The sequence below is a fragment of the Vicia villosa genome, linkage group LG2 (genome assembly GCF_029867415.1).
Source record: "Vicia villosa cultivar HV-30 ecotype Madison, WI linkage group LG2, Vvil1.0, whole genome shotgun sequence".
Taxonomy (NCBI): domain Eukaryota; kingdom Viridiplantae; phylum Streptophyta; class Magnoliopsida; order Fabales; family Fabaceae; genus Vicia; species Vicia villosa.
Genome location: NC_081181.1, coordinates 12,627,727 through 12,654,515, shown reverse-complemented (window position 1 = coordinate 12,654,515; position 26,789 = coordinate 12,627,727). Strand labels below are relative to the sequence as shown.

At 29.2% G+C, this 26,789-nt stretch overlaps 1 protein-coding gene and 1 pseudogene across 1 annotated transcript; one reads left to right on the top strand and one right to left on the bottom strand.

Annotated features, from left to right (window-relative positions):
• Positions 1–16,239: 16,239 nt before the first annotated feature.
• LOC131648576 (uncharacterized) lies at positions 16,240–17,395 on the bottom strand. The gene is made up of 2 exons (XM_058918323.1): positions 16,813–17,395; positions 16,240–16,655 (listed from the first exon to the last, which is right to left on the bottom strand). The coding sequence occupies exons 1-2, from the start codon at positions 17,393–17,395 to the stop codon at positions 16,240–16,242; spliced, it is 999 nt and encodes a 332-aa protein (XP_058774306.1).
• A 202-nt stretch (positions 17,396–17,597) lies between these two features.
• Positions 17,598–23,052, top strand: LOC131648575 (uncharacterized; annotated as a pseudogene).
• Positions 23,053–26,789: the final 3,737 nt, after the last annotated feature.

Genomic DNA, 26,789 nt, shown 5'->3' with positions numbered 1-26,789 from the left:
TTTATCTTTTTTTGGCATAAAGCCCATAACAACTTTATTCCGTCCTTATCTTCATCCCTTTTTAGGCATAAGAGCCAAAATGACTTTAAAGTTGGACAAAGACAACTCTTAATTTGAATAATAGTAATTTTATCTTGGTAAAAGTGTCTTGCAACATAATAGATTCTCCTTAGAGATCTGGAATTCCATAACAGTCGTCTTCATTTTCCGGGGCCAGATCAGATGTGCTGGAAGCACTATCACTTTCAGAAAAGGCGGACATATCATCCTTTAATTTCTCTACGAATTCCCTTGGATCTGCAGTAGAAGATAATGTGGCCAATACCTTGAATTTGTCTGCTAAAAAAGAAGTATCTTCAGAAGCAGATGAAGTTTTACATAACCTTGGATGATCTTTAAACCAGTTTTGTAAGGTTTTAGGTGATAGTAATTCAGGATTAAACCTAACCCACCATTTAATAGATATATTTTTGACTAATTGTTGGGCGGGACACTCTGCCCATATTTGTTCAGAGGAGAATGTCCAAGAAGTAATCCAGTTAATGCCAAAAACGACGCAAAAAGCCAGTAAAGATTTGTGTTTAGGGCACGTAACAGTGGAAGTAAATTCCCTATAAGCTTTAGCGGCATAATCTGGAAATATATCTTCATTGAGTCCATACACATTGAACCACTGTATGAACCAGTTAGGAAAAGATAATAAAATATTCTTATTAAACCAGATGAACCAGGTATGTTCAAAAGGTTTAACACAGAGAAAATGGGACCAAGCATCCATGTAATCAAGATAGCTGTAATGTTGAGGAGTGTATTGTCTTGAAAATGATTTAACAGCTGTTGGAGGAAGATTCCAATCAGCGGGTGATAAGACCTTATTAATTTTAAACTTTGAAAATTTAATAACTGAGTTATCATATTCATGAGTGAGAGTAATGGAGTCTGAGTCTACTAGAATAAACTCATAAAATTCTCTTGTTTTTAATGTATCTTTTGGAAAAAAGAAGAATCCTTGAGGAAATATTTTTGTAATAACCTGTGTTAAAGAAGAGCCCTGAGGGCAGTAATGTTGTTCCAGAGGAATAATAGGCAATGAAAATTTTTTTGTAATAAAAGTTGTCCTCTCCGTAGGAGGAGGAGTGTAATATGCTAACTTTGATGGCGAAGCCTTCTGAGGAGAAGGGGAAGCCGTAATTTTCTGGGTGAACTGTAAAGGAGAAACCAGTTCAGTTTTTACTCCAGACCCCTTTGAGGAGGAACTAGGAGGGCTAATCTTTGATAAGTAGGTGGGTGAACCTAAAATAATCTGCTTATCATTTGAGGGTAATTAGGGGCCATAAGACGCTTTAGTATTCGTCTTTTTGTTGTTCATGGTTACCCTGCAGAAATTCTCTTGTCAAAAAATCAGGCAAAGCATTTTTAATTCCTTCAATATGCCTGATTTCAAAATCAAAACATGCAAGTAAAGATTGTCATCTGGCAAATATATGTTTATAAACTAAATTTTTTACATCCTTTTGTAAGACATTTTTTGCAGATTTACAATCAGTTTTTAATAAAAACGATTTAGAAAGTAAATCATCTTGAAATTTCATAATGCATAAAACAATTGCTAAAATTTCTTTTTTAATAGTACTGTAATTTGATTGGGCACAAGACCACGTCCCAGAATAATATCTAACAACTTGTTCCTTGTCTGAACCCGGAAGTATTTATTTTAAAATTCCTCCAAACCCAAGGTCAGAGGCATCTGTTTCAACTATTAATTTGGCACTAGGACATGGGATTCCTAGACATGGTAATTTTTTTGACTATTCTCTTTAAATGAATAATACTTTGAGACATAGAGTCATCCCAAGGAGGAGGATTTTTCTTGAGACGTTTGAATAATGGTGCACAAATAGTCCTAAGGTTGGTAATAAAATCTGAGACATAATTACGACAACCTAGAAACCTTTGTAGCTGGTTTTTATCTTTTATTTCATTTGGGAATTTACTAACAAATTCTAGAGACCGACTAATAGGAGTGTACATTCTCTGGCCGATATCAAAACCCAAAAATCTAATTTTTGATTGGAATATTTTTAATTTCTTTTCAGATAAAACTAGACCATTAGTCTTAATTATTTCATAAAATTTATTCATATGGCCTATATGTTGATTAATAGAATATGAGAAAACTAAAATATCATCTAAATAAACTATGATGAAGTGAGAATATTCATTAAATATATTGTTCATAATATTTTGGAATTCTGAAGGTGCATTTTTTAATCCCAAAGGCATAACATTCCATTCATAATGTCCAAAAGGTACTACAAAAGCGGTTTTGTACTTATCTTCCTCTTTTAATTAAATTTGGTAATATCTAGATTTAAGGTCAAATTTAGAAAATACACTTTTATTATGTAATCTATTAATTAAATCTTTCTTATTAGGAATAGGATACCTAATCCATTGTAATGCGGTATTTAAAGGTTTATAATTAATTACCAAACGAGGACTTCCTCGCTCTAATTCAGAGGCATTGACAACATAAAAGGCAGAACAACTCCAAGAAGACTTGCTTGGCCTAATTAGGCCCTTTTTTAAGTAATCTTGTATTTCAGTTTTGCAATAATCCAGATGTTGTTTATTCATCTGAATCGGCCTAGCTTTAGTTGGTATATTAATTTCCTTAAAATCAGGTTCATAAGGTAAAGATACAACATGAACTTTTCTTTTCCAAAAAGCGTTAGGTTGTTCTGAACAAAGGTCTTTAACAAATTTGTCATGTAATTCTTTGATTTTTTCTTGAATTTTCTTAGATTGTAATTGTTCATCTATTCTTTTAAAATGAATTTCTTTATTAATAAAATTAATTTGTTTTCTTTTTATATCTATTTGATTTACATGGGATATACTTTTTTCTTTAATGGAATTAAGATCCCTAATTTTTGGCTGATTTAAAAATTCAAATTTAATGGTTCTTCCTAGAGCATTTGTAGTTATTGCTGTATCGCTAACAGTAATAGGATATAATACGGTTAGAAATGGTGTTCCAAGTATAATAGTTTCATGAATATTCTTTATTAATAAAAACGAAGTTTTATAACATATTTGATCTTTGCAGATCTTAGCATTAGGTAATTTATAAGAAACTTGTAATTTACTACCATTTGCTCCTCGCAATGATTCTTTTGTTTTTTCATAAAACTGAGTTGGGATTAATCCTTCTTGAATACAATTTAAATCTGCTCCAGAATCAATTAACGCAATTAATTCATAAGTTGATTTTGAACATTTAATTGGACTCTTGTATACCATTTATGGGATATAATCCTAGCAATATTATCTATGTAATTCCCAGAATTATTAGTATCTGATATTGAAGGCCTCTCAGTTGGTCTACTCTTTTGTTCTTGACTAATAGTAAAATTTCCTTGTAGCTCTAAAAATTTTAATTCTAAATTATCTCCACGTTCTTTTAGATATCTAATTTCAGTATTTAATATTTTTATTTCGTTATTTAAATCGTTAATAGTAACTGTTTTAGGTGGTTCAAACATTTTCGTAATATCTTTAAATTCTATTTTATGAATGTCATTTTTATGAACATCATTATTATTAATAATATCTTTTATCTGACGCATGAAAGCTTCTTTACTTCCAGAGTCTTGCATTTTATCTAATATGGTGATTAATGTATTTGCTTGACTATTTGTAAGGACATTAATTCTTTTTGAACAATTGTTACAACTACAAAAATCTAACCCAAAACATTCATCAGAATTAGAGGCAGATTCTTTCGAATTGTTTAATTGATTCACATCATCATAAGCTGATTCATAAGAAGATTCTTCGGAAGACGAAGAATCCCCATTGTTTAACATAATATTTTCTAAAGTGTTAATAAGACTTTCTTTTAATTCATCAGAAATATCTAAATTACAGATTTGATTGATTTTTTCTTTAACATTACATTTATTAGAGTAATGACCAAACCGACCACATTTAAAACATTTTACATCTTTGTCTTTGTTATGAGATTTCTTAAAAATTCTTTTATTCTGTGGTTTCTTACCATGATTTCTCTTGTACGGCTTGTTATAAAATTCTTGATTATCTTTTTATAATGTTTTTTATTATAATGAGAGTTTTTACTTTTATAACTAACTTGCTTTTTACCTTTGGGGTTACTGGGAGCCCTTATAGGGGCAACTCCATATTGTTCACAAAAATGTTCCCATTTCGCGCTTACTATTCATTTTTTCATTTTTAATTTTATTTTGTATTTTATAATCAGTACATATTTGTATACCTGTTTCTATTATATAATTGGAAATTTCTCCCATAGACAAAGAATTGTAAGGAACAGTCCCATTCCAATTTTGGTTAATATTGGTTTTAACCTTTTCAGCGAATAATCTAGGTAAGCCACTAATAAATCTCTCTTTCCAATAATCCACCGCTCCGTCTGATCTAAGGCAAAGTTTAGAAAGAAACATGTCTTTATACCAACGATAATCATACATGGTTGGGCAATAAAGGTTCATTAATTGATCAGAGGCTCTTTGTTGAAGTTTTAAAGGTTCTCCTACAAAGAATTTAGTAATTGCATAAAGGAGGGTTGTAACACAATTTTCTTCATTATTCTCTCCTTTAACTACCATATCAATTTTTAACTTATCATCTGGGGCAATGATGTTATCCCACCAACCTTTTAATTGACCAGTAAAGCCCATGACTATCATGTCTTTGGTCTTCTTATCGCTATTTCTTCTAATTTTAAAAGTTGTAGCAGCCATGGTCATTTGTTGAATGGTATCCAGAATTTGTTGCTCTGAAGCACCATCTATATTCCATTCAACTATAGATTCGCCAGAGTAGCTATCTCCTACAAAGCTACTTCTTTCTTCAAATTGCAAATCAGCAAATGAAGGTCTAGGATAATAATTTCTAGTTTTTGGCCTAGGGCCTCTATTCCCCAATTTATTTAATGTACTACTACTTTCTCCTTCGTGAGAAAGGGTGTGTAATGTAGATACGGATCCTAAACTTAAACCATTTAATCTTTTAATTAATTCATTAATTTTTTCATCAGACTCTTGTCCTAGCAGCATACCTTGTAGTTTTTCTTTTGAGAGAATATCATAATGATATATGGGTCTAGTAGGATCAAGTGTGTTGGAAGGTATCTCAGTAGTATGAGGAATAGACTCCTCAATTCTTTCTAATTGTTTTGACATAGTACTTAAAATTTGGTTGGTAAGGTTAAGTTGACTATGAACGTTATTAATATATTTTCTAGTTTCATCAGGACGTATAATGGTTTTAAAAGGAGATGCTTCTATCTCAACATTTTCTTTAGGTGGTGTTATTTTAATAGCTTCTAAAGGTGGGTGTATAGAGCTAATAGTTTCTTTTTTAATTGTTTTCCACTGAGTAGTAGTTCTAGTGTTAACATCTAAAAACATCTTATTAGCGTATGGATTTTTAACTTTTTCTACTAAACAGTACAATTCAAACCAAGTAAAGAAATCTACTTTTAATATAATAAAGTAGAATACATATGAAATCCTATAATTATCCCTCTAATCACCATTTTGAGGGTGATAAACGGGGACATAGATGTAATTGCATCTCCCTTAATATTTTAATTAATAAATTTTTTTTTTAATCATTTTGTAACCTTTCATTATCCTTTTTTCTTTTACCATCATTATTAACGTGAAAAACTTTATTTGGAATTGTGCAATCTTTCTTGGAATACAGCAAAACCATCTCCACGCTTCTCCTCTTTGTAATCATTTTTTTTTGCTTTCAAAACTTTCAATCTTCTCTCTTCCTCACTGCATCATTGCCATTGGTTTGTCTTCTATTATTTCTTATTTCTCTCAATTCTCTCCCAAACCCTAATTCCTCCATTTTCATTTTTTCTCCTCTGTCTTCATCAGAAATCAGCATCAAAGGTTGGGTTCTAAATCCCTTTTTCATTTTCGTTTTATTCATGTATTCTTTTTTTGCTCCTTCATTATGTTAATGTTGTTGTTCGTCGTGCTGTCCCTCCATCAATTTTTTTTCATGTTTTTCTTACTAATTGCAACTGCATACAATCGATCTTCTGCATCTTAAATATTTGCAGCATGCTTGCACAATCATAGCAAACTCAAAACCGGATCTGAAGCAAACTCAGCAAACAATCGTAGCAAAACTAGATCTGAAGCAAACTCGAAAACACATTCATTGCAAAACCAGATCTGAAGCAAACTCAACAAATAATCGATTAGGATTCTCAGTTAGAAAGTTTAGATTTTTTCACATTTTCTTTAGTCAATATATTCCTTCACCATTTTGAAATTAGATTTTGATTATTCTAATGATGACTTTCGCTAATCACTACCTGTTTTCAATCTGCGGTTTCTGAAAACATTTTAAGTCAGTAACCATATTTGATTTGCGCATGTTGATATTTTTTAATTTATTTTACCCTTAAATTTATCGATGAAGATATTTTCATCATAAAAAAGGTTGAATTTTGATACATTTTCTTATGTCAATAGATTCATTCACCATTATGAAATTAGTTATTGATTCTTCTAATGATAACTTTCACTCATCACTACCGATTTTCAATCCATGATTTCTGAAAACGTTATACACCGGTAATAGTATGATTTTCACATGATAATATTTCCAAATTTATTTTACCCTTCTATTATGATTTTCACACGTTAATATTTTTGAATTTATTTTACCCTTCTATTTATTGTTTTAATTTACCCTTCTATTTATTTTTATTTCCATCACCAATTTCCCTTAAATCTTAACTTTTTTAACATTTGATTTGTGAAATAAGGTCTAAATCAATAGCTAAATTATACTGTTATTTTTTCAATAAACACCACCGATTACAAAATTTCTGCAAGTATGAATATCAATAATTAAGAATTTTAAAACGGGTTATTTTTAAATTTCTGCAATAGTTTTTAACATTTTTTATATGATTTTTTATTGTAAAGTTGTATACTCAATTGAAGGAAAATGTCTTGCAAATTCGACTATATTAAGGATATCAATGATTCGATGGCGACATAACGTCTTGCTGCTCCTATTCTTGATGTATGGATTGTCATTAATGGTAAAGGTGTTTAAAATGGGTGCAAATGTATCATACAGTTCATCATTTTTTTTAATCATTTATGACTTTAACAAATGTTTACCTATAAGTGTAATTGTGTATGACCATTGATATCCAAAATGCATGAATGTTTGTAAATTCCACCTGTAAATGAGCACCTTTTGTTGGATTTATCAGAAAAGTAGTTTTGCTTTTATTTTTATTGTACTAAAAAATATTAATACTTTTTATTTTTTAGAAGGTTTTAGTATTATTTTGTACCTTTTATATTTATTTATTGTTTTATCATTAATTACGCAGATTTAGTTAATTTATTTTTGCACCAATCAATTATTTCATTCCATATATATTCTCAGGGCTAAAAATAAGTCTTTTTCAAAGTGTATAAATAAGTCGCTTTAATTGTCTTTCCATTACTTTTATTTTATTGAGAATTGATCATTTTAATTATGTTTTCATCACAAATATATTGCAAATTTTTACATTATACATTAACACGATTTATCATTAAGTATCCCAGGCACTAGCGTGAAATTTATGACCAAATTAATATATTATTTATTTTCTAAAAATATCTCAATGTATATAATTGATATGCATTATTTTGTTTAACAATGGCTATAATGGATCAATGTATATAATTGATATGCATTATTTTGTTTAACAATGGCTATAATTGATAGGTATTATTTCTATAAATATACCAAAAATAACTATGATCAGATTAATATATAATAATCAATTGAAATCTTTTTTTCAAATTCATTTAAACCATTGAAATCTTTTAATGATTACACTATAGTTTTATCATTATTACACGTCAAAAACTTTTTTTGGAATTGTGCAATCTTCTTTGGAATACTGCAAAACCTCTTCCACGTTTTTTCTCTTTGATTTCTGAGAAACCCTTCAAATTAAGAATGAAATAACAATTACAAAATTTCAAGGGATGTATATGCATTCAATAAAATTAAAAAGTATTTAATTTTTAAGTGGAACAATGCGAATACACTACTACTCTTCACATGAAAGTAATTTTTTTTCAATTATTTTTTTATTGCACATGTTTACCTTTTCACATGAAAAAAAAAGGTTTAGTATTAGTTAGTATGATTATTTATTTTTCTCTGCAATATTATTTATTTAAAGACATGATTAAGATTTACTTTGTAAGCATGTTGTTGCATTCTATAAATATCAAGCATATGACAAGTATATACTTAAACATTTTATAATAAAATATTAACATTAAAAAATTATATAAATATTTTTTTTATAAAAAAAATGAAATAATTATGATTGGTGAATTCTCAAAGTTTGAATGAGAATATAAATTTGTTAATCTTAATGAGCAATTCTTATATTTTCTTTTTTTTAATCACTTATTCTTTTTCCTATAAATGTGAATTAATTATTAATTATAATAAATTGTTATTCCCGTTCTCTTTCCAATAACGGTTGCTTTTCTATTTGTTAAAAATATATTTAAGAACACAAATAAGAAAATAATTCAATCTAAATCCAAATTTATGAGAATAAATAAATGATTATAATATTAATGTATAATTATAAAGATGAATAAATTATAGGTAAAGAAATATTATATTTTAAATGATAATTGAGTTATAAATATCGCTAATTTATAGTTAAAGAAATATTATATTTTTAATGATAATTGAGTTATATGTGTGAATACAAATAAAAAATAAATCAATCTAAATGCATATTTATGTTCAACCATATTATAGTTAAATTATTTAATATTTATTTGTTTATTTATTTTTAAAATACTTTATAATCATTTTTTTATAATTACTCTGAGAATAAATGATTTTATTTGTATCAAATAGAATGAGATTTCTCAATAATGATTTACACTATTCTAAAAGCGTATGCGTGATTATTATTGATATTCATATTTATCTTCATCTCCTTAAAAATAATAATATTTAATCATTCTTTTTTTAATGTTGGAACCTCGAAAATATCACATTTATTCTTTTTTCTCAAATTTGTATTAAATTTGATTATTCAAATGGGATGAATATAACTATTGATAATTGAAAAGTTTGAAATATCACATTTAATGAGGCCAAATACAATTATACACTCATTGTTATTTACGTGAAAAAATTATTAGTAAAAAAAATTATGTTCAACTATTCCACTTCCAATGCATTTTTGGGCTCTCCATACTGTCACATTTATGATTGGAATTTAGTTTACTGTTTTTTAACTTTTCAAAACGATCAAACTTGTCTATTCCAATAAATGGCCTATTCCAATAAATTATTATTCCAAATCTAATATTCTATATATTAACTTCATTTACACCTTTTATTATCAAGGTATTAACAAGGAATCGATGATAACACGTTTTTATATCTTCAAAAATTAATTTGATTTAATTTTAAATAATATATTATCATTCAGGTAGATTTGATTTAATTTTAAATAATATATTTTCCTAGCCAATACCAGAGTCAATATATCCAACATTCATCCTATTTTTTTATACAATTGATTAATTTCTTACTATTAAATTCAATTTTGTGTTGAGGTAGTTTTCACTATTATTTATTTCTTATTTTATTTTGAAGTGTATAATTTGTCTATTAATAATTATTCTCAATTTTAATTATTATCTTTCCCATTAGTAGTTTTAAATAATTAAACTAAAATAATCAAAATAATAAAATACAATCTACTTTTAATATAATAAAGTAGAATACATATGAAATTCTATCATTATCCCTCTAATCACCAATTTGAGGGTGATAATCGGGGACATAACGCTAATTGCATCTCCTTTATTATTTTAATTAATAAAATATATTCCTTAATCATTTGGTAACCTTTCAATTGTCCATTTTCTTTTACATCATTAATACTAACGTGAAGCCTTTGTATTGGAATTGTGCAAATCTTCTTGGAATACAGCAAATCATTTATCACGCTGCCCTTTAGTCGTTCCAAGCAAATCAAAATTATGCATTTGAAATAGAGTCCCTTCCAATTCCTTCACTCCATCTATAAATTCATTCTCTTCAATAAATCTTTGTATCTTTCTCTTTTAATCTACAACAACCTGCAAGCAATGAGTGAATAACAATCAAAGAGAAGGTTTCTTTTCATCTTCCTTCCCATCGTTCATAACGTGTGAAATTTAGGAATCTGAACAAAATCCTCTCTTTCACTCTTACCGTCATCTCTCTCTTCAATCTCTTACCCAATGAATCAAATAAAACAAAAATATATTGAACTCAAAGAATACACAACTAGATTCCATGCAGATGTAAGAAGAAAATGTTACCGGATATGAAGCCAAGAGTGGAACGACATCTACCGACGATGTTTCCGATGAGCGGCGCAGTGCTGGAAGACCCGCGGCGGTCAGTGTCTGGCAGGGGGTTGCTTTGGAGGGTGATTTTGCGGTGGGGGCCGTAGTTGTGCGGGGGTTCGCAGTTATGGCAGCTCAGATCCTCTTCTTCAGTTCTTCTTCTTTATCAAGCCAAGAGCATATGCACTCACTCTCTTTGACAACAACCTGCAAGCAATGAGTGAACAACAATCTTCTCTTTCTTTTATGCTTTAAATATTAAAGCTTTCTTTATTTTTTTGAATCTTTTGATTTGGGTTTGTCTCTTTTAGAGATTTTTGTGTTATGCTTTGATGATAAGTTATTGTTTGAGAGGTTTATGATATTGCAACAAAAAAAAACCAAAAACAAAACAATTAATTTTGGACGATTTCATTATTTTGATAATGTTAACCAGTATTCATTTAGATATTGACTAATTTAAATTAGAAGGGGAATATTAAAGAATAAGTATGATCAATTATAATAAAATATGAAGAACAAAAATAGTGATAATTTTGTAAATAAATCAAACAATTGTTTTTACAATCAAAATAAAAAAATCAATGTAAAAAGGGTGATAAAATTTCTAGGCATCTTCAAACTAAATTTTTACACCATTTCTTTCTTAATTTAATATTAAAATGGCTATTAAAATGGCTTTTAACAGTGAAATCATTTATTTAGATGGTTATTTTATGTTATTTACAAGGAAGTTTTTTGTTACAAAGTATATTATTTACGATTTGAACAAAAGTTGGTTTTTTTTAAAAATAATTGCATTTTTATCAGATGCCCATCTTTCATATTAGAACATGGTTGGTTCACAATAACAAGAACATGGTTGTATTTTTTCTCATATATTTGGATTTCTTTTTCATACGTTGAATCCAGTTGTATTTGCTTTATAATATTCATTTCATTTACATAAATTTAATTTTTTTTCCGAATTCAATTACAAATAAAAATATACTATGTCAACTAATAAATTACTTATAAAATATATAATCAAACCTATAATATAAAATTTCTTAAATTTTAAGATAGTATATTTATTTTCAAATAATCATTAAGAGATAGTACCATGATTACCTATTATACGAAAATCTTCATTTCTTCTTGGGAAACCTACAAACCCCTTTTACGTTAAAATCTTTAAATTCCAAGATGCTTCAACGATTTTCAATCCAATTATGTTCCAATTTTTTATATCTTCCAATTGTCTTTTTTAATTAGAATATATTTATCTCTACCTTCCATACCTTCAACGATTAAAGTATATTATTTACGATTTGAACAAAAGTTGATTTTCTTAAAAATAATTGCATTTTTATTAGATGTCTATCTTTCATATTAGAATATGGTTGGTTAATATAATTGAATTTCACAATAATATAGTTAATTTGATATAAATTTCAATTTATTACTACTCATCACATTAAATTTATATAATCCACATTCTTATTACATATTTTTTTTTTATTATTATGTTCCATTGGTTTTCCCAAAATTTAGTTTCACGCTAAAAGTAATATGCTTACAAAATACACCCGTTCCAATGCCCATTTATCATTATCATTTTGCCTTAGAAAAGGCAAAGTCCCTCATTATGTATTCCAATAAAAACAATAAAAACAAATTTATTTTAATTTTTTTAATGTTGTATTTCATTATTACTATTGATATTCAAAATCAATAATCAATCCTTACATTTATTGTTGTCCTTACTCATTAAATGTAATCAACAAAACTAAAATTAATTTGTTGTGTTTGTTTCAATAATAATAATAATAATAATAATAATAATAATAATAATAATTATTATTATTATTATTATTATTATTATTATTTATGTATGTGATATGGGGCCAATAATGATATATTTATTTTGTATTAAATAGAATGAGATCCTTTTGTGTCATATCTTTTTTATTGCATTTGTGAGTATAGTTTTTGTTTAATACTAATTATAAAATTATAGTAGTCTACTTTTTATTATAATAAATATATTTATTGTAATAAATTCATTATAATGTAATGAGACCTAAATAAAGAAAACTTATCTTAAAAAAATGATAAAATAATCTATTTATGAAATAACTATCTTATTTGTAGAAAAAAAATTCTAAAATATATATAAAAAGAGAGAGTCCATTGTTCAATTAGGTATTTATAGCATTGGCTTTCCCTAAGGGAGATTGTTTTCTTTTCATATTATTTTGGCCATATGCTATGAAGCCTTGACCAAGTAGTAAAATTAATAAATAAGTCATCCTTTTCATATAAGAGATATGGTTAGTTTATCAGCTTTGACAAAAAAATTCCTCTCATTTTTTGAAACATGTTCGGTGAGTCATTCCCTATAAAGTAAAGGATGTGGATGACTTACCCCGTGTCTGACATGTTATCAATACCGCCCTTCCTATTTTTAGCACTCTCTGTCCCACTTATGAGATGTTGGGATAATAAGTTGAGTCCTTTGACACTAGTTGGGCCTGAGATATAACATAACAGTCCATAATTCCTCAAGCACGAGGTTCGTAAGAATGAAATGGTTAAGCAAAAGACATGCTTGTCCAGTATGTGACCTATATATACTTATATAATCTAATAAATACGTCCATAGTTTAAATGTTCAAATCCATTGCCAAATACTAAATTTAAGTTTATATTATATTCAACACAAAATTAATATTAGGACTCGCTTATTAATACAATTCTATGAGTTAATTCATGATATTAATTAACAACATTAAGTGCAAAAAAAAATTATAACATACAATTATATATAGGCTTTAAAGTAAGATACATATTATTTTTCATTATCTACTTAATATAAATGTAAAGATGTCATGATGGCAACCCTAGCCACATGTCATCCTTACAACAATCTAGACCACATGTCATCATGAGAATAAAACTTAATAATAATAAATAATAATAATAATAATAATAATAATAATAATAATTCATGAGAATAAAACCTTAATAATAATATTAATTCATGAGAATAAAACCTACATGTCATACACCTAATAATAATAATAATAATAATAATAATAATAATAATAATAATAATAATAATAATAATAATAAAATATTATGGTTGCTGAGACAGAAATCCAGGCTCAGACTCAAAGGCTACCATTACGGCGGCTGTAGATGAAATTGAGGACAATCTATATTACTTTAGTGATGTGATCTCTGCGCGAATTCCTGATGTTGAAAGGAGCATTCTGACGCTTCTGATTTTTCGAGTACTTCTTCCTTCTCTAAGGATAGATTTCATAGGATTCACAGTACCAACAACTATTATCTTCCTTTGATTCGGATCAATGAAAATAGATTTCACTCCTGATTTCAAAACATTCCCACTTCAATAAAATTAAATATTAAAAAAAAAATACTAAACCATAAAAAAAATAAAATTCAGAATAATAACAACTCTGAAAAATTAAAGCAAACCTGTGAAAACAAAAGGGAAACTTCCGTGGTTGAAAGCACCTTCGGAGTAATACTGTCAAAATTGTTCCCAGATCGTACTTGAAGAAGAACTAACTTCAGCCCCTATTATGATTGACCAAACACTCAGTGGGTGCCGCCAAGAATACCATCAGATAGAGAGAGGGTTGAAACAAACGGGGTTGAAACAGAAGGTTTCTACGGATTAAAAATTTTTGTATAAAAACTTCCTATTATGATTTCATGACAATTAAAAAATATTTACTATATTGACATCAATTCTTTTTTAAGTTATGTTTTAATATAAAAATAAGTTATAATTATTTAAAATACTCACATTAATTACTTTTTTTTTATTTTTTAAAGTAATAATACATTTTCAAAATAAAAATTTAGAAGATAAATTACTACTTTTAATAAATCATAATCATTTGTATAAAATAAACGCATTAAATTGATAATTATTTTTATATAAATTGTTTATAAAATCAACACATTAAATTAAGAATGATATTTAAAAACCAACGCATTAAATTGACAATAATTTTTTTAATATAAAATTAAAGCATTAAATTAGCAATCTTGCAAATTCAATTTAAGGCATTCAATTTGTTTTTTACCGTAAAAAAGAGACTTGCAAATTCAAAACTTTAAGAATGATATTTAAAAACCAACCCATTAAATTGACAATAATTTTTTTAATATAAAATTAAAGCATTAATTTAGCAATCTTGCAAATTCAATTTAAGGCATTCAATTTGTTTAAGGCATTCAATTTGTTTTTTACCGTAAAAAACAGATTTGCAAATTCAAAACTTATAAACTTTAAAAAATAATAAAATTAATTATTTATATATTTCAGTTACTATTATAATTAATTTCTTATTTCAGTTACTAAACATAAAATTAGTAACAATTATTACTATATTTCATTTCTTTTATAATATAAGCAACTTAAAATTCTTTAAAAAACAAAACAAAATCTCTTTTTTCAATAACAACACATACTACTCATTCTTCACTCTTCACTCTTCATTCACTATAATACCAAATTTGATATGGGTATATACATGCACTACTATATTTTTCACTCTTCAATCACTTTACTATATTTTGTAATGTAATTTTTTACCTAATTAAATTTATGTTTTTTGTTTGTAGATATCCCTTCCATGATAACTCCTGTAGCTCAAATTTGTGGTGGCAAAATTGAAATTAATTTGAAGGTTAGAGTAATTCATCTTTGGATTATACCGGATCGCATAAATTCAGCAGAGAATGGAAGTCTCCATATGCTCTTATTGGATGAAAAGGTATTATTTGAATTACTCTATATGATCTAAAAAAATCTTTAATTATATATATATATATATATATACTAACATGTTTATTTTTCTTTTTATTTATCAACAGTGTGGAAAAATTCATGCAACAATTCGAAAAAATCTCATGCCACAATTTAAGGATAAAATTTTAGAAGGTTCTACGTATGTTTTTGAAAAAATTTTGGTTGCTCTGAATGATGTTTCATTCAGAACCACAAACCATAAGTATAAGCTCAATTTTATGGGATCTACACATTTATTCAAAGTGAATGCCCCGGAGATACCTATTCATCATTTTGAATTTATGTCATTTATTGATATCATGTCTTCAACAAAAGAGGATAAATTACTCGGTGAGATTTATTATTATTTGTGTGATATAATATTTTCATATCCTTAAACTATACACAAATAAAGTTTTAGTTATTTCAATTTATAATTAATAATAAAATAAAAATAATTACAATTATTAGAAATAATATTTAAATGACAGTTATGTTATATTCATCAATGTCATTATTATTCATACATTATAATATTTTTTGTCACATCAATATAACATTACAAATATTTATATAGAGAATTTTTAAATATGACAGTCCAACCTATTTTATTGATTATATTTTATGAAAAAAATAAAATTTATACATCAAAATTCCACGGTAATAACTAATTAATCTTTTCATAATTATTTAATATATTTATTATTTAATTAATTTTTTCAAAAATTTTAAATAGTAATTTCTATATTACAATTTTGTTAAAAATATTTTAAATAAATATTTTTTATTTCAAAGACTTGCATTTTTATAATTATTTTAAATATTCAAGAATATAATAAAATCTGTAAAAATAACAGCACTTTATTTTATAAATATTTTTTATAATATTAATTATATTATTGCATCTTTAATATCTTTATATCTTTATATTTGTTTTAAGTTGATAAAGTGTCTTTTTTTTTGACCAAAACAAACTTAACTTCTTTCATTCATAAGGATAGAGTCAATACAACGAGGAATACTGTTAACATGACTGCGTCGAGGCCAAGAATTGGCCGCCTTTGTAAGACAATGGACAACCATATTCGCTTGACGCTTAATGAACTTAACCTCAAAGTTCGTGAAATTACAAAGTAAAGATTTAATAGAGCGAATAATAAAAGTAAATTCAGAACCACCGATGGTATTAGAATGAATAGCTTGGACAACTTGAAGAGAATCACCTTCGAAGATAACAATGTCAATATGAAGGGTTAAAGCACTTTGGATAGCTTCCTTTAAGGCCAACGCTTCTGCTTCAAGGATATAAAACGATCCAACATCCCAAGCTACACTTGCTTTAACAAAATTCCCCAAGTTATCTCGGATACACCAACCTCTATTAGTAGTTCCTTGAGTACGGTTAAAACCCGCATCAACGTTACATTTAAACCATCCAGAAGGGGGGGGGGGGGGGAATCCAAGAAAGAGTGGAAGAAAGAGACGGCTCTCCATCCTGGGAATTTTGAGCCAACCACCACTCTTGCCACTTGTGAAAAGCTAACCAACCAAGCCTTGACACTTCCTCCTTCTCATTATTCCAAATAAAGTCATTCCTGTTATGCCACAATAACTCAATCATCATAACAAAGCGTCCCGCTGCCTTCCTATCCTCCCTATTACACAAGTTTAGAATAAGAGATCGAATGTCATTACAATGATGAAGGAAGGGTGCTATAGTGTCATGCAAACCTGCTGTTCTCCAACACTCGATAGTCTCAAGACATCCAAAAAACACATGCCAATCATCCTCCTCCTCCTCCCCACAAAATTGACACATAATAGGACAAGGGACATGGTGTTGTCGTAGTCGGACCCGGGAAGGCAAACAACCCGAGCAAATCCGCCATAGAAGGTGTTTCGCACGTGGGGGAGCAATGATAGACCACAAACCATTCCAATTAACCTCAATATTCTCCTGGCTAGGAGGCTTCTTACTACTTTTCCAGATGCGATAACCAGAACGAACACTATAATGCCCATCTTTCTCTTCCCTCCATACCAAACGGTCAACAACAACATCCTCCACTAACGGGACATAAGTAATAGCTTCTGCTCCTGAAAAATCAAACAACTCTCTAATCAACCTCATATTCCACTGTTTGGCATTTGGCAACAATAAATCTTGAACAACCAAATTATATATACCTTGGCAGTTGATAAAGTGTCTTATTTCCCACTATAAAACAGAAAAGCAACATGGAGAAAATGATGCAGAAATTCAACGTTTCAATCGACTCAAAAGGAAGCAACAACTTGATTTGAAACGTATTAAAAAAATCACGTTACAAAATATGGGTAAATTTAAAAATTATAAAATATATTCAAATCTTAAAATACATAATTTTTAATGTAATTAAAAATAATTCACCTTTTATCTTTCAGAAATTGATTCTTCTATTGAAAATCACAATGACTACAACAACATGGTATCCATCACAAATGGAGAAGAGTCGGATATACCTTCTAATTTAGGTATTTTTATATAAAAATATTTATTTAAAGGATATATATTTTTAACATTTAAAAATATATATTTACATAGTCTAATATTGTATTTTATTTTCTTCTAAGAATTCTTTTTCAATTACAAATTGTCAGTGATATTGTATTTATTTACACAAATTAGATTAGTATCATTTTGTAGAATATTTTACTCTTATTGAACTTAATTAATTAAAACAAATTTACCTTTTAACTTTCAGACATTATGTCAATGGTGGAAAATGACAATGAGTTAAACACCATGGTATGCATGACAAATGTAGAAGAGTCGAATGTACCTTCTAATTCAGGTAATTTAATCAAAATATTTATTTAAAGTAATATTACAATATTCTCAAATCTATGATTTAAAAACCTATTATTATATGTATATTTAACATTGTAAAAATATGTTTACTTCTTTTAGGGATTCAATTTCCGTTAGAAATTGACAATGAACAATTAGATGATACTGCTAACTCAGGTTCAAAATTTTATATCTACATAATATTGCTACATTATATTGTTAAAGATATCTTGCCAATATTAAAATTGACTATTTGGCAAATAAAATTGTTAATTTTTTGTTTTGTATAAATTGTAGATTCGCAATATTTAAATATGGGTCACCCAATATGTGTTTGTGAATTCTGTGGTGCATTGATGTGGTATGAAGAACGCGTTCAAAAACTGTATAGACCACTGACACCAAAATTTTCAATGTGTTGCATGCAAGGCAAGATTCTAATTGCTCTATACCCCACCCTTCCTCAATCTTTGCATGATTTGTATCACAAACATGACAGAAGGAGTAAATTCTTTTTGGAAAATATTAGATCTTTCAATAGTATGTTTGCTTTCACCTCTATGGGAGGAAAAATAAATAAGGAAATAAATAATGGTAATGCACCACCAATATTTGTGATGAATGGTGAAAACTTTCATCAAATTGGAAGTTTGTTGCCTTTACCAGGGAACCAACCAAAATTTTCTCAACTATACATCTACGACACTGATAATGAAATAGCTAACAGAATGGCCGTTGTCAGGTAATTACACTCATTTGTATAGTTTCATAGTCATAATTATCATATCGAACCTTGAGCTTATTATATTTTTGTTTTAAGATTATTGATAAACACTACTTCAATTACATATAACCACCAATTATTTTTTTCATATATTACAGAATGGATGGTGAAGACTTTGAGTTGAAATCAACAATTGTTAGCGATATAAGGGAAGTTCTTGATAATTTCAATCCCTATGTCAAAACATATAGGATAATTCGAGACACCATAACAAAACAAAATGCTCCAACTATGAAGTTAAGAATATTAAGAAAGAGAGGTTGTGATGGTCGACGATACAATCTTCCAACAGCTTCAGAGGTGGCAGCATTGGTCGTTGGTGATTTTGATTCAGTAGACTTTGATAGAGATGTTGTTGTTGAGACTCAATCTGGACTGTTGCAACGTATTTCTGTATTTGAGCCAGCATATTTACCATTACAATATCCACTTCTATTACCTAGAGGAGAAGACGGGTTTTGAAAAGATATTCCATATAATGAAGATACTAATACGTCCACTTCAAAAAGGAAGTTTATCACACAAAAAGAATGGGTTGCATACAAAATTCAACAAAGAGATACAAATCAGTCAACATTATTGTTTTCTAAAAGATTATTTCAACAATTTTTGGTGGATTCATTTAGTGCAATAGAGTCTTCGCGCTTGAAGTGGATTAGAGATCATCAGAAAGACTTAAGAGCAGAAATCTACAAGGGGTTAACCGAGGCCATTCTTAGAGGAGAGACTAATCCAACTTCATCAGGAAAAAGAATTGTGTTGCCGTCTACATTTGTTGGTGGAGCAAGATATATGATACAAAATTATCAGGATGCCATGGCAATTTGTGGTTGGACAGGATATCCTGACTTATTTATCACTTTCACATGTAACCATAAATGGCCTGAATTGGTTGATTTTTTGAAAACATATCACCTAAAGCCAGAGGATAGGCCCGATTTAGTGAGTCGACTTTTCAAAATTAAACTTGATCAGTTAATAAAAGACATCAAGAAAGGCACTATTTTCGGAAAAGTCAAATCAGGTAACCTTATATGTACTTTCATTCCTCATCTAATATTTTTTATATAATTATTACTCAAATGTATTTTTATCTAACATTTAATATTAATTGAACTTAATATACAGTAATATACATTATTCTCCATTTGTGATGGATACCATGTTGATTGATTGAACCTTATATGTACTGCATTGATGCAGTAATATACACTATTGAGTTTCAAAAGCGTGGACTCCCACATGCTCACATATTGGTTTTCCTTCAAACTAATTATAAGTGTGACTGTCCTAATGATATTGACAAAATAATATCTGCCGAGATTCCAGATAAAGATAAAGAGCCTGAGTTGTTTAAAGTGGTATCTTCATTGATGATTCATGGTCCATGCGGCGCTCAAAATAAAAAATCTCCATGCATGCATAATGGAAAGTGTTCAAAACATTTTCCAAAAAAAATTGCTGATTCTACCGTTATTGATGAAGATGGATATCCGGTATATAAAAGGAGAGACAATGATGTGTTTATTCAAAAAGGTGACTCATTTGTAGATAACAGGTTTGTGGTTCCTTATAATAAACATTTGTTATTGAAGTATAATGCTCATATAAATGTGGAGTGGTGCAATCAGTCACGGTCAATTAAATATCTTTTTAAATATGTCAACAAAGGGCATGATCGAGTCACTGTTGCCTTTTATAGCACTGGAAATGAGCAAAATAAATCTGATTGTTTGGATGAAATAAAGATGTACTACGACTGTAGATATTTGTCAGCATGTGAAGCTGTTTGGAGAATATTTTCTTTTGATATTAATTATAGAGAACCATCAGTGGATCGACTAAATTTTCATTTAAAGAATGAGCAACATGTGATATATGATGATTATGCTGACATTCAGGATGTTGTGAACAAAAAATATGTTCATTGTACAAAATTTTTGGCATGGATGGATGCCAACAAAATATATCCTGAAGCAAAAAATCTTACATACAGTCAATTTCCAACAAAGTTTGTGTGGAAAGTTGAAGAACATAAATGGGCTCCACGAAAACAAGGATTTGCAATTGGAAGACTTCATTTTGTTCCCCCTGGATCTGGTGAGATATTTTATTTGAGAACTTTGCTAAATTATGTGAAGGGTCCTACATCTTTTGAAGAAATAAAAACAGTTAATAATGATACAAAGAAGACTTTTAAGGAGGCTTGCTATGCATTGGGATTTTTGGATGATGATAAGGAATACATAGATGCAATTGTGGAGGCAAGCCAATGGGGTACAGGAGAATATTTGTGCCTATTGTTTGCAACTTTATTATTGTCAAAGCAAATATCTCGCCCAGATTTTGTTTGGAATTACACTTGGGAGTATTTGTGTGATGATATTTTACATAAGCAACGACGCCTTTTGCACATTGAAGGTAATTTTCATATTAATTTAAACTGCACTTTTTATTTTTGTATGTATTATGTTTTGTGCTTAATAATTAATTTCTTTTAATTAATTACATATTCCATTAAAATTATAGATCTGGTCTTGACTCCCGATCAACTGAAAAGCTACGCTTTAGCTGAAATAGAGACATTCTTACAAAGTAATAACAAGAGTTTGGAAGATTATCATGAAATGCCTCAAGCAGATGTGTCATTAATACCCAAGAGAAATAATACATTGATTTATGATGAGTTGAACTATGACAGAAAATCTTTGGTTGAGGAGCATCGTATATTAATGTCAACAATGACTGTTGAACAAAAAGGAATATATGATCGTATCATGAAAAGGGTAAATGAAAATAAACCAGGATTTTTTTTCCTTTATGGATATGGAGGAACTGGAAAAACTTATATTTGGAGATCAATGTCAGCAGCATTAAGATCAAAGGGTGAGATTGTTATAACAGTAGCTTCAAGTGGGATAGCTGCATTGCTTATTCCAGGAGGGAGAACTGCACACTCAAGGTTTTGCATACCTATAAATGTTGATGAATGCTCAACATATGAAATAACTCCAAAAAGTGATTTGGCCGATTTAATAGCTAGGCAAAGATGATCATATGGGATGAAGCACCAATGATGCATAAGCATTATTTTGAAGCTGTTGATCGCACTTTAAGGGATATTCTTCGATCTTATAATAATGGAAGTTTAGATATCCCATTTGGTGGAAAAGTAGTTGTTTTGGGTGGAGATTTTCGCCAAATCCTTCCTGTCATACCTAAAGGAACTAGACAAGACGTTGTTCATGCTACTATCAATTCTTCCTATCTTTGGAATTTTTGTGAAGTTCTTACATTAACTATAAACATGAGACTTCTAACTGGAAGTTCAACGTCTGATATTGAAGAAAGAACAAAATTTTCTCGGTGGATTTTGGGAATTGGTGATGGAAGTATTGGAGAAACTAATGATGAAAATATCACAATCAATATACCAAACAATTTTCTAATTCCAAGTTTTGGTGATCCACTTGCCGCTATTGTTCAAAACACATATCCAAATCTTTTCCAAAATATGAGTGACCAGACATTTTTTCAAGATAGGGCTATATTAGCTCCTAAGAATACAATTTTTGACTCAATCAATGATTACATGCTGGATTTAGTAAGTGGAAAAGAAATAATATATTTGAGTTTTGATTCTCCGTATTATAAAAACTCAGATGTTGACATCCCAAATGATATACACACTCCTGAATTTTTGAACACAATTATTTCTTCTGGACTTCCAAATCACAAGTTAAGATTAAAAGTTGGAGTACCAATAATGTTATTGAGAAATATTGAACAATCTTTAGGTTTGTGTAATGGAACACGATTAATAATTACAAAAATGGGAAAATATGTCGTTGAAGCAAAGGTCATTTCAGGAAGCAATATTGGTCAAAAAGTTTATATTCCAAGGTTATCATTGACTCCTTCTGATAAGAGAATCCCTTTCAAATTCTAACGGCGCCAATTTCCTTTAGCTGTTTCATTTGCAATTACTATCAATAAAAGTCAAGGACAATCACTCAAACATGTTGGAGTATATCTACCACAACCAATTTTCTCTCATGGACAACTATATGTTGCCATATCACGGGTCACTTCAAAAAAAGGGTTGAAGATATTGGTGACTAATGATGAAGGTGAAGATATAGATACAACATCAAATGTAGTTTACAAACACTAGTGCAGAAAACACTTTTTACATCGGGCGAAAAGTACATTTTACATCGGGTTTGGGTCCGATGTAAATCAAAGCGATGTAATAAATCCAGGACATTTTACATCGGGCAACAAGTCGATGTGAAAAATCATGATACCACATCGGTTGAAATTATGTCTGATGTGAAACAAAATCCAACATTTTAAAAAAAAATATGCAATATTTAACTTCGGGTTTGTAATAGCCCGATGTAAAATGTAAGTTTTTACATCGGTTTCCATGATAGCCCGATGTAAAATGTATGTTTTTACATCGGTTTCGTATTTGGCCGGATGTAGTATTTCGTGTAATAGCCCGATGTAAAATGTATGTTTCATGGATCTTATGTGAAATGCACCAAATTACGCATAATAATATTTCCTAGATTACATACTAGTGCATTAGATTTCATTTTGACCCAGTGTATACAGTGAATCACTTCTTCATGAATTCATCAGCAAACATAAAGACCAATAATATTTGAAATCACAATCCATGCAAATCCTAACAAGCAACAATCCTTTTAACAAGCAATGATAAACCTAATCAAAATCACTGCATCCAATCCAAATCATAATATTCAGATAAAATGAACTTGGTTGATAAACAACCATCTTAACTACCTGACCCCAAAATTCGTTCATATAATCATCTTTGAATTTCATAATTTAGACTAGGGACATAGATGGAATATGACTGAATATTTCATGAGCCAAATCTCAGAAACTATTAAGACACTTCACTGAAAAATAAAATGTATCAAAACAAAAGAGTGGTCATCATAATAATTATTCAGTTTAATAGACACAGTCAAACTGTCTCAATTTGTCTGTTTTCCTAATAAATACCTTTGTTTTCAAAATTTGGCTCGTTGTCTCTACTGCAGACTTAGCAGGACCCAAACTTTTTGCCTCTAGAGCTCGTTTCTGCCTCATTTCCTACAAATAAGCAGAGTAATAATATTTTTAGAGTTGTATGACTTCTATGCTAGGTCACAGTTTATGCGGCATAGTTGTACTATGAAGAAAAAATAATATACTAGAAAAAGCACCGCTTTACCTATTGAGACACTTTTACAGATGCTCAATCATTATGTGATCATCATCGATTCAGTATATTTGTGACAAAACCACCATTACAGGTAAAAGTGTAATTAATTTGTTACTAAAATATATAAATACATATTATGAGATTTAAGTTGATCTCATCAGTTTTTAAAATTTCAAACTGCTTTGTGAGCAAACTCTGAACTTGATCAAGTTTAGTTTCAATCGGGAAACAGACAGCAGAAATTAATAGGAAGAATTTGTGTATAAAAAGAGTTAAAAAAACTCATATAAGAACAAACTGTTTTGCTTTACCTTGCACGGTCTTTCCTTTCCTTTTTGCATATATATATATGGAAAATGAGAAGTAGTTCTCCAAATCAAAATTACAGTCCTAGCAAAATTGAATAAAAAAATGAAAAATAAAAAATAGTATCTGCACCACACTTAATGCAACCATTTAGATACTTATAGTTGCATTTTATAGAGGGAAGAAAACCCACTTTTATTTTTAGAACTTCTATACCAATATTGATTGAGAATAAAAAACCACTCCAACAATAATTTTCACTTTTGATTCAAACTTAACAGTGTCAGTTTTATGCTAAACATAAGAGTTAAGTCTTATTATTTTAGAATTCATCATACATCTGTGGAGTATGAGATGTCTGGTGGAGTATTTAAGTGTAGCGGTTCTTCTGCCTTGATAGCTAGATTTTAAGAGAAAGCTCGCCCCAAGTGCTTGGATACTTACCAATATTGTTTATGTAACAAACTAGAATACCAATATACAAATAGTGCACATGTAACCATAAATCGTTCAGTAATAAGACTCTAGTAGTTTCATTTTACACACACATGAGACACACTAGAAAACTAATTCCAAAGTTACCTTTCTAGATTTTGCCATAACTTCAGCAGCAGATGCAGCAAGCTCTCTTGCTGCACGAGATTCAAGAGAACAATTTTGTAATTCTTCCTCTAATTTTTTCATTTCAGCTACTATTGTTGCTTCCTTGATAGCTTGTTCCTGTAAGAGAATGTAAGGTAGAGTGAGATCCAGTCCACATTAACTTTCTACACAAGCCAGACTCTGAAATCGCAAATCAGGGGAAGACACATTGCAAGCATACCCATAGCTAGAGATACTGTATTATAATCCTTGAAAGTTCTGGTTGCTCTGTTCTGAGATGTTTGGATTAGAATAATCGTGTGTCGATTAGCATGAATGAGGATAAACCTAATTTGATTGAAAAAAACGAGAGTTGAAGAATCAGGTGAAGGAAATCTTACCATGGCTGAAGAAGAATGATGAAGAGGAAAAAGTAGCTCTCGCTCTCGCTTGACGTTGGTTTTTCTCGTTTGTGATAACACAACACAATACAAGGCTGCGTTTGAATTGAATGAAGACTGAGATAGACCCTATAGTGACAATTTCGATATTCGAGCTAATCCAAAGTGTATTGACATCAGAAGCAGGGTTTTAGGGTTTACATCAATGTGGGTCAGGTAGAACAAGAAATGATTTGAATTTTACATTTGAGAAAGAAAGAAGATACTGTATACAATAACTATTCACAAAAATATACAACTAATTAGTTAGAAGAGAAGAACCTGTAGAAGAAGGCGGTGGTGACGGCTAGGAATGCGGAGGTGGTCGGCGCGAACAGGGGATGGCGAACGGAGGAAGGCATATGAGGTCGTGGCAGCGAACATCGTCGTGACGGTAAAATAGGGTTTCAGAAGAATACAGGAATGAATTTTGTGTCTGCATATAGAAGGAAATGGGTTTTTAGGAAAATTTGGTAGTAACATTTCCCATCGGTTCTTTAATTGCCTGATGTTAAGGCCAACTAATTTGACATTTCCCATCGGTTATTGTTTAGACTGATGTGAACGCCCACTATGCGTACCATTTATTACATCGGGTATGGCCTAGGCCCGATGTAAAATCCTTTATAACAAGATTTTCATTTATTTACAATTCTGCCACCGCCTTTTTTATTTTATTTTATTTACAATACTGCCACTGTCTTATACATTTTTCATTTTTTCATATATTTTTTATATCATTGTAAATAAATACCTGATGTAAAATCTTTTAACAAATATTATTCACATCATATATTTTAATACCTGATGTAAATCCTTTATGCAAATGTCATATTTTTAGTAGTGAAAGAAATATTTAATAATATTCTTTAGTTACTTAATTTTTCTTTCTTCTAATTTATACAAGAAATGAATGTCATCATGATATGTCTAAATTTAAGAGAGAATAAGACAAATTGAAATAACACCTTGCTTCATTTCCATCATTTTACATTACAAAGTCATATATGCAACATTTATAAAATTGGGGGAAAAATTATAAGGTACTAATACAATAATTTAATGACAACCTATGAGATATCCTATTATAAGTCATGTTACATATTTATCTATTTTTGCATGAAAATTCAGTCTTCCTTATAGCATATTTTGGAACTCTTTTGGGTGGTTCAGTGAATTGTAACAATTCCACAACAGTAGTTACCAATGCACTTAATACGCATATAGCTGACCATTGATGTTGGACAATCATCATCTGTTTCACATATAATATGTACTCCTACAGTAAAAAGAGGTGATAAAAAATATTACAATAATATGATAAAAAATTGTGTACAAACTATA

What these genes read in the sequence shown, in the direction of transcription:
- LOC131648576 (XM_058918323.1), bottom strand. Translation starts at nt 17,395, where the DNA reads ATGAGGTTGATTAGAGAGTTGTTTGATTTTTCAGGAGCAGAAGCTATT. An exon ending in GGAGGAAGTGTCAAGGCTTG is followed by an intron (nt 16,656 to 16,812) that starts GTTGGTTAGCTT and finishes ACCGTACTCAAG; the next exon opens with GAACTACTAATAGAGGTTGG.